The sequence below is a fragment of the Manis javanica genome, chromosome 5 (genome assembly GCF_040802235.1).
Source record: "Manis javanica isolate MJ-LG chromosome 5, MJ_LKY, whole genome shotgun sequence".
In the NCBI taxonomy this organism is placed as follows: domain Eukaryota; kingdom Metazoa; phylum Chordata; class Mammalia; order Pholidota; family Manidae; genus Manis; species Manis javanica.
In genome coordinates this window covers 28,441,716-28,455,816 of record NC_133160.1, presented here as the reverse complement: position 1 = coordinate 28,455,816, position 14,101 = coordinate 28,441,716, and the positions used below count along the sequence as shown (strand labels likewise).

General features: G+C 45.2%; 1 protein-coding gene across 1 annotated transcript; it reads right to left on the bottom strand.

Annotated features, from left to right (window-relative positions):
- Positions 1-13,474: 13,474 nt before the first annotated feature.
- Positions 13,475-14,101, bottom strand: TMEM239 (transmembrane protein 239). Its single transcript, XM_017675187.3, has 2 exons — positions 14,057-14,101; positions 13,475-13,944 (listed from the first exon to the last, which is right to left on the bottom strand). Exon 2 carries the CDS (start codon positions 13,931-13,933, stop codon positions 13,475-13,477), a length of 459 nt encoding a protein of 152 aa, XP_017530676.3. The 5' UTR covers positions 13,934-13,944; positions 14,057-14,101.

The following is a 14,101-nucleotide window of genomic DNA, read 5'->3' as shown; positions in this document are numbered from 1 at the left end:
CCTTCTTTCCTCTTTATGATTCTTCCCTGCCGCCCCTCTGCACAACCTCCTCACATCTCCCCACTGCCATCCTCAAGCAATCATTGATACTGATCGCTTCTGTTATTGTTGATCAGTTAACATTTCCTAGGGCTTTATATAAATAGAACCATTCAATAGGCATTGTTTTCTCATCTGGCTTCTTTTGTTCAATCTAATTAATAGAATTAGTAAAATAACATGGACATTCGTCTTTGGTGGTATATTAGTAGTTCACTCCTTTTTATTGCTGAGTAGTAGTCTGTTACAGGATAGTGCCAGTGTTGATTTTTCCATCCACCTGTTGATGGAAGTTTGAATTATTTTTAGGTTTTAGCAATTACTAATAAGGTTGCTATGAACATCCCATTTTATATTCCTGCTAGCAGTGTATGAGGGTTGTAGTTCCTGCACAACTTTGCCAATACTTGGTATTGGTCTGTCTTTTTAACATTAACCATTATAATGGGTAGTATGGTTTTAATTTGTATTTCCATAATGATTTTTCAATGATACTGAACATCTTTTACTGTGCTTATTTGTGATCTCTCTATCTTTGGTAAAGTTTCTGTTCCAGTTGTTCCTCCTCTCCCCTGCCACCTTTAAAAAAATTTATTATTGAGCTTTGAGAGTTATTTTGGATCCAAGTCCCTTTATCAGATGTATGGTTTGCAAACACTTCCTCCCAGTCTGTGATTTGTCTGTTCTTTTGAAGAACAGAAAACTTTTTTTAAATTAATGTATCATGATAATACAATCTTATGATGGTTTCACATGTACAAAATAGTGAATAACAGAAAACTTTCATTTTGATCAAGGACAGTTTATTAAATTTTTCCTTTATGGATGATGCTTTTGCTTTCACACTTAATTTTCACCTAACCCAAGGTCACAGCTATTGTCCTGTATATTTTTTCTAGAGGGTTTTACATCTAAGTCCAGTTTTTTAATTAATTTTTGTATATGATATAAGGTATAAATTGAAAAAAAGGTTTTTTTGCATAAGAATATCCAATGATTCCAGCACTATTTGTTGAAGACTGTTCTTTCTCCACTAAGTTCCCTTTGCAACTTTGTTGAAAATTTGTACATACATGTGTAGATCGGTTTCTGGATTTTCTCTGTTCTGTTGACCTATTTATCTTTATGCCTATACCCCCACTCTTGATTATTATAGCTTTAGGGTAAGTCTTGAAATCGTATTAGTCCCCCAATTTTGTTCTTTATCAAAATTACTTTGACTATTCTTGATCGTTTACATTTCCTGATGAGTTTGAAAGTCACCTTGTTAATTTCTATGAAAATGCTAGGATTTTAATTGTGATTGTATTGAATACATAGACCAATTTTGGAAAAATTGGCATCTTAATACTGAATCATCTAACCATTGAGCAAGATATCTCCATTTATTTAGGTCTTTTAATTTCTCTCAACAATATCTTGTTATCTGTGTACAGATCTTTGACACCTTTTGTCAAATTTACTACTCATAATGTTTATTGTAAATGAAACTTTAAAATTTTTTTATTTCTGATCATTCATTGCTAGTGCAGAAATGCGGTTGATTCTTTTATATTTACTTTGTATCATAATGATGACCATGTACATATGCTAATTACTTTGCTTCTAGTAGCTTTTTAATAGATTCCATTGGAATCTCCATTGGCAACCCTGTTGTCTGTGAATAAAGACAGTTTTACTTTCTGCTTTCCAATCTTTATGCTTTTTATTTATATTTCTTTCCTTAATGCACTGAATAGGACATCCAGTACAATGCTGAATAGAAATGGTAAGAACACAGATTCGATAAGACACATGCACCCCTAGCCCAATAGCAAGATATGGAAGCAACCTAGTTGTCCATCAGTAGATGAATGGATAAAGAAAATATGGTACATATACATGTAAGTCCGGGAAGAGGAAATCCCAGGGCAAAATACCTCTAAAAACCAAAATCAGTCAAAGGGAAAAATAAATTTTAAAATCCATTTATTGCTCACAAGCTGCAGTACTGGGCTGTCTCTCCTGCTCCAACAGAAGCAAAACCAGCCCTCTCCTCACCTCAGGCACAGATAAGCCCTCCTTGCCCAGGTAATTACCCGTTGATATGGAAATAAACTTCTCTCCACCCCTGGGAATGATGCAAACGTACTAAAGCCATACTTATTTCCACCTCTGAATGCCTATTGATACGCAGATGTACTAAAGCCAGGTGCGATATTCTGGAAATGTTACAATTTTGCCCACTACACAATGGAATATTACTCATCCATAAGAAGAAAAATTCTACAATTTGTAACAACATGGATGGAGCTAGAGGGTATTATGCTCAGTGAAATAAGCCAGGTGGGGAAAGACAGGTACCAAATGATTTCCCTCATTTGTAGAGCATAACAACAAAGCAAAACCAAAGGAACAAAACAGCAGCAGACTCATGGACTCCGAGAAGGGACTAGCGGTTACCAAAGGGAAGGAGGTGGGGAGAAGGGGATTAAGGGGCATTATGATTAGCACACATGATATAGGGGGGTCATGGGGAAGGCAGTATAGCACAGAGAAAACAAGTATTGACTATAGCATCTTACTATGCTGGTAGACAGTGACTGCAATGGGGTGTGGAGGGGACTTGATAATGTGGGTGAATGTAGTAACCACAATGTTGCTCATGTGAAACCTCCATAAGATTGTATATTAATGATACCTTAATTTAAAAAAATGGTGAGTACAGACATACTTGTTCCTGGTCTTAGGGGAAAACTATTCAAACTTTTTCACCATTAAGTATGAGATTAGCTATAGGTTTTCATAGATTCCTTCTATAAAGTTGTTTGCAGAGAGGTTTTTTGGTTTGGGCTTGCTTTTTTTTTAATCAGGCATCGATTCTGGATTTTGCCAAATGACTTTTCCTGCATCATTGAAATGATCATTAATTTTTTTAAATTGTAGTGAATTACAGTAATTGTGTTTTTTTAAATGTTAAACCACACTTTCATTCTTGGCTTTAAAAAGGTAAGAAGAGGTTGTGCAGTTTGAAGGCTAATAAGATGGTATTTCCTCCTCCAACCAAAAGTGAGAAACAGAAGTGTAAATACCTATCTGATGGCCAGCAGGAAGCACAGACAATGACTTAGGTGGATAGGTGAAAAAAGCAGTGGAATCACACAGCCTGGCACAAATCATTTTGGAAATTTCTGGGCAGCATTGACTAAAGTTGGACATTTATATACTCTATGATACAACAATTTCACTTCAAGAGAAATGCATGCATCTGTCTACCAAAAGACTCATACAAGAAATTCATACAACTTTTATTCATAGCAGCCAAACCTTGAAAACAAGCCAAGTGTCCATCAACAGGAGAGTGGATAAATTGTCTTCCCAGACAATGGGATAGTACACACTAATAAAGGAGAACAAACTGCTGATAGATGCAACCACGTTGATAAATCTCACAGATGTAAACTTGAAAGAAGCCTGACACTAGAATATATTTTACATGATTATATATTCTGTATGATTTCAAGAACAAGCTTATCTATAGTGATAGAATAGTGGTTAACTTTTGGGGAAGATATTGACTGGGAAGGGTGTTAGTCCCGAATTTCACAGGACCAACTGCTTGTACCGGGAGAGCGCAGACACACCAGACCACAACCAGAATACAGGAGAAAAAGAAGTTATTTATTAGCAATAAGGCCACCTGCACAGAGGCTGCCAGCCTTAGATCGGCTAACAGCAACCTCAAGAGTTTGGTCAACATTTTTATATTCTCTGAACTTCCTGTTGGCTAACTGTCCTAGTTTCGCTTAGTTGCCTGAGACTAGTTTCTAGGTCAGTTGCTTCTTCCTGGGTCGGCTAGTATGCACCAGTTTGAAATAACAATTCTTTCAATAAATCAGTTTTGCAATAACAGGATATGGCTGTCTGCCACTTCTACTGAGGCAAGCACTAATACAGAAGCAGAAAAGGCAAGTTAATTTTTAGCCCTCACAAAGGGTATAATGGACTTTATGGGGTGATGGAAAAGTTCTTGATCTGGGTGGTAATTACATGGACACACACACAAATATGTGGAAATTCACTGAGCTGTATCCTTAAGATTTAGTACCTTTTACTTCTGTTAGACAGAAAGACAGAAGTGAGTGGGATGAAAAGGTGAAAGGGCCCCCCAAAGATGACTCAGGGAGTTGATCAGATAGAGCCAGAAATAACTCAGGGAGTTAATCAGATGAAGCCACAGGATCCAAGAATGACTCAGGAAATGTCCAGCATCTCCCCAGATAAGAAACATCAGAAGCACAGGCACAGCACAGCCCGTCCCCATCTCACCAATCAGCACAAGCCTAGAGAGCTGGCAGCTGTCAATCAAGGACCTCTCTGCCCTACCAAAACCACATAAAAGCCTCAGAATGAGCTTCTGGGCCTGTCTTAGACCTTAGGCAGGCCCGTGCTGTACGCTGTTACTCTAGGCAGAGTGCATTAAAGCTTGCTTTGCTTTCTTGACTTTGGTCTCTCGTCTCACTGTATCCAACTTCCCTGCGACACCAAGCGAGTCCTTTCCTTCCTAACACTTCTATGTAAAATGTGTGTGAATTATTCGTCTATTAAAAGGGAACCAGATGGATTAGGATGGAATGGTTTAATATTAAAAGACATCTAAAAATGTAATATAAACAGAATAACCAAATATTCCTTGTAGTAGATACAGGAAAAACAATTCTATCATTCAGCATTCATTCATGATCAAAACTGCTAGCAATCTAGGAATGGAAAGAAATTTTGTTAACCAAGTAAAGGTAAAACTCCAAAAACTCTACAGTAAGCTACTTAATTCTTAATGGTAGAACTTTACAAGCAGTTCCTTTTATTTGTTTATTAACTGATGTATAGTTGATATACAATCTTATATTAGTTTCAAGTATACAACACATTGGTTCAGCGGTTACCCATATTATTAAATCCTCCCCCCTACTAGTACAGCTACTCTGTCAACATAAGATGTTATAGAATCACTAACTATATTCTCCATGCTGTACCACTATCCCACGGCCAACCTACATTATGATGGAGAATTTTTGTGCCCCTTTATTCCCTTCAACCTCCCCACCCACTCACCCCAGTACCTTCCCCATGGTAGCCACGAGTCACTTCTCAGTGTCCACAAGTCTACACACGCAGTTCCTTTTAAATCAGTATCAAGTCAAAAGTGCCTATGAACAGCAATTACAGATGCCATTGTCTGGGAATCCCAACTTGTACACACAGGAAGACGAACACAAAGAAAGCCCTATCCTATGTGGTATCCTTAGGTTTAAAAGGTTTCACAACTTTCACATACATTACAAATATTTTGCAAATAAATACACAATTTCACATATCAATTCTAAAAATTGTGTTGTTGTGCCCGAAGTCGCGAATCCCAAGGAGACCACCAAGGAGCCAACATGGATGCAAAAGCAAAGAGCCTTTATTCGAGCTAGCCCGAGCTCAATCTCACACCCGTGCCAACACAGTGGCCAGGTGCCAAAGAGTGCGCATTTTCTCCAGAACAAAGGTTTTATGGGTTTCCAGGGCGGTTTGGGGGTGGTGGTGATGGTCGTGGCCCTGGCTGATTGGCTGGGCCTGGGGGTAGTTGGGGGGGGGTGATGAGTCGTGACTTTGGTCAATTGGCAGGGTCCAGGGGTGGTGGGTGTACTTCTTGCTGACTGGAGGGGGAGACGGACTAAGCTCCGATTGGGTGAAATAGGATCCAGGTCCCGATTGGCTGAAATAGGATCTGGGAGCTTGCCCTTTCAGTGTTTTGGTTAGACATTTGAAGACACGGGCCAGAAAATCAAGTAGAAGTGTTAGGGAGGTGTTGTGTATTTTCTTCAGTTCTTGTCCCTGCCATAACAAAAAATTGAAGGGCAGAGACACAGTAGTGAAGCAGAGTAAAAGTTTTATTTAAAGTTACTTAAAGAGAGAAAAAATATAGGCGACCTCAGGGAGGAGAGGCACCCTGAAAGGCTGAAGAGAGAAAGATTTGTTGTGCCCCGTTTCCTTGAGTCCCCGTATGGAGTCGCAGTCACCAAGCCCAGTCACGAGATGCAAGAGCAAAACAAGTCTTTATTGCTAGTTCAGACTAGGGTCTCAGCAGCCCGTCAGAACACAGGACGCAATCTGAGACCCTGAGCAAAGTTCCCTTTTTGCTTTTATACTCCTTTTGAAAGCAATTACCAGTTAGCAGATGTAGCAAATATGGTTAGGGGCTTTCCAAGGGGCAGATTCAGCAAAATGGATATTTACAGTTTCAGCAAAATGGATATTTACTTATTGTGTTTTTTCTTGGTATTTCTAGCTTATGGTTTTTCCAGGGATGGGGTACTTCCTCTCTCTTATTTTGCTTAGGACTGGGGTTTTAATACAAAATGGAGTTAGGCTAAGCTTCACAAAATGGAGTGAGTTAGGTCAAGCTAACTTTCCGGGGGTCCCACAGATTAAGGTTAAAAGGTTACACACTTGAAAAGTGCAGGCAACCTCAGAGAGAGGAGCATGTTGAAAGGTTGAGAGTTCTTCCTTTTAAGGATTTTTCAGGAATGTGAAAAAGGACTGGGGGTGCAGACTTGTTAAATGGTCCCCGAATATTTAAAATTAACTTAACACAAGAAATGTACTGCTCTGATTTCTCCCTGAGATACTGGCTTCTTGGCCTGGGTGCATATCCAACAAGCCTGCTTGCCCCAGCCCCCAAGGTGGGCTGAGTTATTGTCTCTTTGCTAAAGAGTAAGTTAAGAATCTTACTTCTTCCTGGGTTTTAAAATGCAATCTCATCTTTAAAATGGAATCCTTTCTGTCTTTTACTATGTTGTTTACAGCTGGGCCTGCTTGTTAAATTAATTGCCCAGGTTGTAAATTACTTGATTAGAGATGAAGGAGAAAAAAACAGCATATAGGTAAAGTTAAAAATAAGCTGGGCCTGCATGATGAACAAAATAAAGACATGGGCTTTGCTGAGGTACCTTCCTTTATCTGGGGAATATTCAAACATTCCAGGCCAAACTGCTCCTGGCCTTTTGAGCTTTAATGATTAACTCAACTCTGATTCTTTTCTGGGTCTCTAGTTTTAACTGGTTAACTTCTTGAGCCCCTTGTAGTGGGCTTTACTGGCCTTAATTCTCTCTCCACCCTGCTCATATCTATTTTCCTGCCTAACAAAAGCAACAGATCTTAAATCAAGTTATTTAGTTAGGTAGAAAAACTGAGAAGAATTGGATGAAAAGAGGATAGGGGGCACCAGAATCTGTGGGAGTTCACCAGACAAAGCCAGTGAGCCAGAAAGGACTCACAGAGTTAACGGCCTGTTGTGCCCTGTTTCCTTGAGTCCCCGTGTGGAGCCGCAGTCACCAGGCTCAGTCGCGAGATGCAAGAGCAAAACAGGTCTTCATTGCTAGCTCAAACTAGGGTCTCAGTGGCCCATCAAAACATAGGACTCGATCTGACACCCTGAATAAAGCTCCCTTTTTGCTTTCATACTTTTGGAAAACAGGTAGGGGCTTTCCAAGGGGGTGGTTTATTGTGACCTTAGCTGATTGGCTGAGGAGGGTCAGGGTCTTGTGGCACAGGTTGCTGGGCATGAGTTCCCTGGGAATGGGCGTGGCTTGACCGGGAAACTTCTTACTCAAGATGGAGGACACAGAACAAAACGAAGGCAGGGGGGTCATGTAGGGGACATACTTATTCAAGATGGAGGACACAAAATGGAGGCAGGGGGTCATAGTTATTCAAGATGGAGGACACGAAATGGAGGCAGGGGTCATAGTTATTCAAGATGGAGGACACAAAATGGAGGCAGGGGTCATAGTTATTCAAGATGGAGGACACAAAAGGGAGGCAGGGGGTCGTGCTAACCTTCCAGGGGCCCCACAGTCCTTTGCAATGTGAGTTCATTCCACTTGCTCTGAATCTGGGCTGACCTTGAGACTCTTCCAACTAATGGTGGTGAGACAGGGCAGAGACCTGGGACAAGCATCATGATCACGCTTTCCTGCCTATTATGAAAAATGCTAAGATATAAATAGTGTAGTAAGAACAGGAGGGACTCCATCTTAAGGCTAAGATTCCATTTTAAAAACCAGGGAGTTAAGAGGTAAGATTCCTAACCTATTCTTTGGTAATCAGACAATTACCCAGCCTACCTTAAGGCAGGGCAAGCAGTCTTAACTGATAGGTTCCCAGTGCTTGAGGGAAACCATTATCTTGGAGAAGAACTGGAAGTTTATCCTTCAGAATTATCTGGAGGACTGTGTGGCTAGTGACACAACGTCTATTACCGGAGAGAGACATCTTGAGACCACAAGTCAAGCCTTGCCCCATTCTTGGAATCCCCACCCCCCGCCCTTTGCCCTATTCTTGGAAGCCTTAAAAGACAGAAGAATCCTAAACCCTTAGGTGCACCTCCTCTCTGAGGTTGCCTTCACTCCCCTTTCTTGGAGTGGGTATTTTTAAAAGACTTCCTACTACTCAGTATACTACGTTTTGTCTCTGCTCTTCCAGTGGTGTCTTTGTTACTTTGCTATTTCATTGTTTTCCAGAAATTAAGCACAAATCTTCACTCTTTCTATCCTACTTCAGATTAGGGAGAGGCTACTGAGAGCGTATTTGAGCCTTGCGGTTCCCGGTTCCCGTCAAAGAGCTTCCCCTTCCTCTCTGCTTTACGCAAGTAAACCTTTGTCTACTTTGACTCTAGTCTGTACCTCCCTTGGAGTGCATTCAAATAAAACTTTTGCTCCGCTTCACTGTCTCTGCCCTTCAGTTGTTGTGACGGGATCAAGAACTGAGAACAAATTCAACCCAACACTTTTATTTTTAAGACGGAAAATACTTGAAAGGGAAGCAAGATCCAGAATATAGGAGACGTTTGCTCAGAAGAAAAAATAACTTGTCCAAAGTTGGTTGCATCCAGATACTAACGGAATCTGACAAAAGACATTTGCTGCAGGAGGAATGTAACAGATTAGGGCTCGGTCAGAAGTCCAGGAAACAGCGAAGAGCCTAGATTGAGCCCTTCTCTATGCCTCTTGCTTTCTGGCTGGAGGACCAGGATGGAGATTTGAGTTAAGGGTGAGGCGTCTACGAAACCGCCACCGCGAGGACAGTGGGCCGAAGATGCCCCGCCCTAGCCCCGGGATATACCCTCGCGCCCAGGGCACGTATTCGAGACTGCGAGGTACCCCTTCCGTCTTTCCCTCCTCCCACGGCAGCCTCGCGCGACCCTTCATTGCTGGAGTTCACGATCTCCACCAGGGGGCGCGCCTTGCACCGTCGGTCTGCAAGCTGTGATTCAGGGGCGGGGTATAGATTTTTCCGAACGTCTACAATCTTACCTGCGCGTCTACCTGCAACATTCTGATCCCCACGTCCTTCCCAGCCTTAGGCCTTTGCTGGCTCCGCTCTGTCGCCGCGAACAACGCACCCGCCTCGACGACCCCCAGCCGTAGCGCTGGCCCCTTTCCGCGCACCCGAGCCTAGGGGATTGCACAGTGCCTATCCTCTAGCAGCACCCAGCGCCTGCCCTGCTGCTGGGCGACCTCTTGCGCCGCGCAGACCGCTCTCCTCCCGCCAGAACCCGGTCTTCTCCCGCCTTCTCTGTGGCCACCGACTCGGTGAGGGGCCGCTCCCTTCATAACCCTTTCCTTTGCACACGCGTGTCTGAGGCAGAGCGCCCCCTCCTGGCTTCCCGCAGCTGCGCCTTAGAGGTTCCCGGGAGCCGCGCAGCCTCCTTCCGGGGACCCCTCTCCTTTCCCCAGGGCGGCCACGGACAACACAGTCTCATGGGGTGCTTCCCAGCCTCATGAGCCCCCTTGATACCGCCCTCTTGGACCCTCTCTCATTCCAGGCGCTCCTACTCACTGCTGCTTGTTCCTTGCGGCGGAAAGGGAAGTCCTACTGGGAGCTCCTGCTCCTAGGCGCCCCCTGGTGTGCATGCTGCTGTGGATCCCCTCTGCGCTTTGTGAGATGCAAAGACCTTCGGGCAGACGCCTCCTCCGCTCAGGTCTGTGCTTGGTCCGATATGATTATTTTTCTGGCCAGGCCACACGGGTTACTGGATTCCCTACTCCCACCCATCCTCATCAGAGCAGGCTGCGGGGTGGGATGGGGAAGGGCGGGCAAAGATATGGACCCAGCTGGCCGGGTCACTCAGGCCAGTGGGACAGCTTTCCCTTCTTGGCCCAAATGGGAAAGGCTTAGAACCCCTTGGTTCAAGCATGTCCCTTTTCCCCATGCTTGCATTTTTAAGCCTTTTATCTCTAAGTGGGAGACTTTCTCTATATGTAAAGGAATTTCAGGAATGACATTCGGGATACAATGTTTCTTTCCTCTCTGCAAGGTCCCTCACTTTATTCCCTTTTATCTGTACACTCCATTCCCATTTGCCTGCCCCTAGCACTGGCCATTCCATTCTATTTATCATTCATTTTTATGTATTCTTGCCAAAAACAAGAAAGTCTTGCTTTGCTGGCATGCATTTTAAATTTGTTTAAAAAAACTACTCTCAGTTTCTTTTCACTAAAGTATTCTGCTATCAATAGATACCATCTCTGCCCCTTCTAACTGCTGCCTCCTCTCCACCCTGCTTGTCCACCATGTTCTAGCTTTCCATTCTCCTTCCTCCACTAGTAACAGTGTAATCACCTGTTTCCTACATGCCGCCTCTCATTCAGCAGTTCCCAAATATTAGTGTGCCTGTGGATCACCTGGCCTCTTGTTAAAATGCAGGCTCTGAGTCAGCAGGCCTGGGGTGGAGCCTGAGACTGTGCATTTCTAGCCAGTTTCCAGGTGGTGCCCACACTGCTGGTCCTGGGGCCACACTTTGGGGAGCAAGACCCTCATGGGCATCTGTGGAAATTCATTTTGGGTTGCCAGCCATGCAGCTGGGCCTGCATGATGAACATGCAGAGCAGGGACATGCTTGAACCAAGGGGTTCTAAGCCTTTCCCATTTGGGCCAAGAAGGGAAAGCTGTCCCACTGGCCTGAGTGACCCGGCCAGCTGGGTCCATATCTTTGCCCGCCCTTCCCCATCCCACCCCGCAGCTTGCTCTGATGAGGATGTATATGTTGATGTCATTTGATAAATATTGCAGTAAGTAAAGCTGAACCACCTTATCCCACACCAGCAGAGGGTGGAAGGCATATATATGTGGGGAAGGGGGAAGGCCTTCTCCTTGCTCCTGACCTCATCCTGACCCCCTTTTCCCCAACTCAGTGTGTCTGGTTTGAGCCAAAACCTCTTCTTTTACTCAGACTGGCCCCGAGGCTCTGGAGTGATGCTCCTGGCCAGAGATTCATGATCAAGTCAACGATGGAACCAAGACTGGCATCCTGGCTTTATCTCTGCTGGGAGCTCTTTGAAACAGTCATTGAGAAGATACGGGGTCTTCAGTTAGGTTGTATTTCATCCATTTCTTTCCTTTTAGTAGCCTGTTAGGGTGGATGAGGACTTAAACAACCTGGCCTCACCACTGGCAAGTGACTATCCTGAATCTGACTTCTCTGTAGAATGGGACAATATCAGCATACTACACTTCGTGGTAAGACAACTTAGTCCAACAATTTAGCCCACATGCCAAGAGCACCACAGGGGGCCTAAGACAGATGTTCTTGCCTTTGTTTTACCCATGAAGAAAATGAAGTTCAGGCAGGTTTAGCAATTTCTACCAAGGCCGTGAAGCTAGAAAATGACAGAGCTAGAATGCAAACCCAGCCTCAGCTAATATACCAGAGCCTATCCTAACCATGAGGCTATACCATCTCTATGTTGTGCCTTGCCCTGCCTTGATAGCAGGCCATTTTTCAGGGAGAACCACAAGGAAATGGGAGGGAAGGACAGAGTCTGAGATTTCAGGCACTGACTGATGCTGAAGGCATCTACCAGTGGCATGTAACCAGGGCTACAAACCAGAGCAAACGGGTTTTAGAAAAATAAAACTGGGTTCTAAGGGCTGGTCCCTAGGGCCTGAGTGGTTAGGTAGCAGGAGAGGGGGACTTTGGGTCCCGGGCTTCAGAAGCAGAGATTTTAGGGTTGGAGATGCAGTGGAGTCAGGACTGGGGAGTTGGGGTGGGTCAGGGATTAGGTGGTGGTCAGCAGTGGGATGGAGGGCATGTGGGTGAGTCTGTCTTTCATGTGCCTTACTTAGTAATAACTGACCACTCACTGTTGTGTGTGGAGGGTTAGCTTATGTGTGAAGGGCCAGCATCGTAGGCATCAAAGGGTACCACCCTCCAAGGCCCTCCTGGTGCTTTTAGTAGCTTTCTGGGTTGGCTTTAGAAACCTATGGGCTCTGCTTTCCCCACTCACACAGCTGTGCGAACATATCCTGGCACTAACCCCTAGCTCCAAGCATTTCACAATTAGAAGAGTTCAACATCTGCACATTTTGAGATTTCAAAGCACATGACTTTTTACATCTTGTCCATATCCATCCATCCTTTGTTTACTATCACAGGGCCATGCTGTATCTATGACAGCATTTCTCTGAATGCCCAGGAATGCTTCCTGCTTTTTCAACAGCTTTTGGGGTCAAGACCTTCTGAGCCTACAGAATGTTCCTAGAGTTCAATACAGAATCTTACAGTTTTCTGAGCTTGACAAAATACTTCACATATAGGTGTTGCCTTGGGCTCACAACAACCCCATAAAAGGGTTGAAATTCACCTTACACTGAGGCTCAAAAGAATTAATTAGCCAGGGCCATACATTGCATAGGTGGGGAAATATGACTTCTTGTTTTTCCATAACAGACCTTAGTAGTCTTAAAAGAGTAGGTGCTCTCTGGGGCCCTCCCTACTCTGGTTGGCCAATTTTCTGGACCTGGGGCTGTGGACTGAGGCAGGAAGTAGGAAGTCTAGAGAGAGGGGACGCATAGACAGGAAAGTCTGGGAGGTAAGCTAGTTGTGGTCTTTTGGAGCTTCTGGCCAGTCCTTTCTCGACTAGGTTTCTGTCACTGGGCTCTTTCTAGGGCCTGGGGAACTGAAAAGAGGTTGGTGGGAGGAATGGCAAGCCCATGGGTACCTGGGTAGGTCCCAATGAGTCTGCAGCCAAGACAGCTGAGCAGCTACAAGATAAAGATGCTGCCAGTTGCTGTGGAGACCCCAGTGGTGTCACCACACTACCCCCTTTGAGCTTGTGGTGACTTGGCCAATCTCTGCTCCTAACTAAGCCTTTTACCCTTGTCCCTTTTGTCCCTTCTTGAAGCCCCTGATCCTCTACACCAAGTACCTGAAGCATTGGCTTGAGTAAGGTGCTCAAAGGTCTGGCTGGTCTACCCTGCCAACTCTAGCAACATCAAGCGTACCCCGACCAGTGCGAGGGGCCTGCTGAGGCAGGAAGGCCCAGGTCCCACTGCCCTCCCTCTCCATAGGACCTCAGGCCCTAGGCCAGGGCTCAACAGACACAGGCAGTGGGATGGAGTTGCCCTTCTATTGGTCCAAATCCTGAGCATTGTCTGGGTGAGACATGGAGGTGAGGAGGCCCATGAGGCTCAGCAGTATGGAGAACAGCAGCAGGAAGGAAGCCATGAAGAACAGGGCAGGGAGGGCACTGAGCACCAGCAGCAGGATGGCTGGCAGCAGATGGTGCCACGCTGCAGCTGCGATGGACCACAGGGAGCTCAGCAGGTGGGAGCCAATGGTAAAGAGCGCATGGCACAGCATCATCATGAACAGCAGGTAGAGGATACTCTCCAGCCCCCATAGCACACGCAGCAGAGGTTGCTGCCAGCCTGATGTGGTCCACCACTGGGTCCAGCGCTGGGGCACATGGCACAGACACCAGCGCAACCTGCTCTGCCACGTGACCCAGGCCCACCAGGGCACTGCTGGCTGCGGCCCCTCGCCGGCCCCGATGGTATCCGTCTCCACTTGTGGCCGCTGCATCATGGCTGGTGCACCTGGAGAGAGGGCCAGCCCAGCTGTAGGAGCAGCCTTGGAGATGCCTGGGACCTCAGGGCAGGAGGGGCACAAGGGTGGGGAGGATACCAGTGTGGGTGGGGTGGGTCTTACCTCTGGGCAGAGCCCCTAAGTCATGGTGCTTCCTGCAATGCCCAG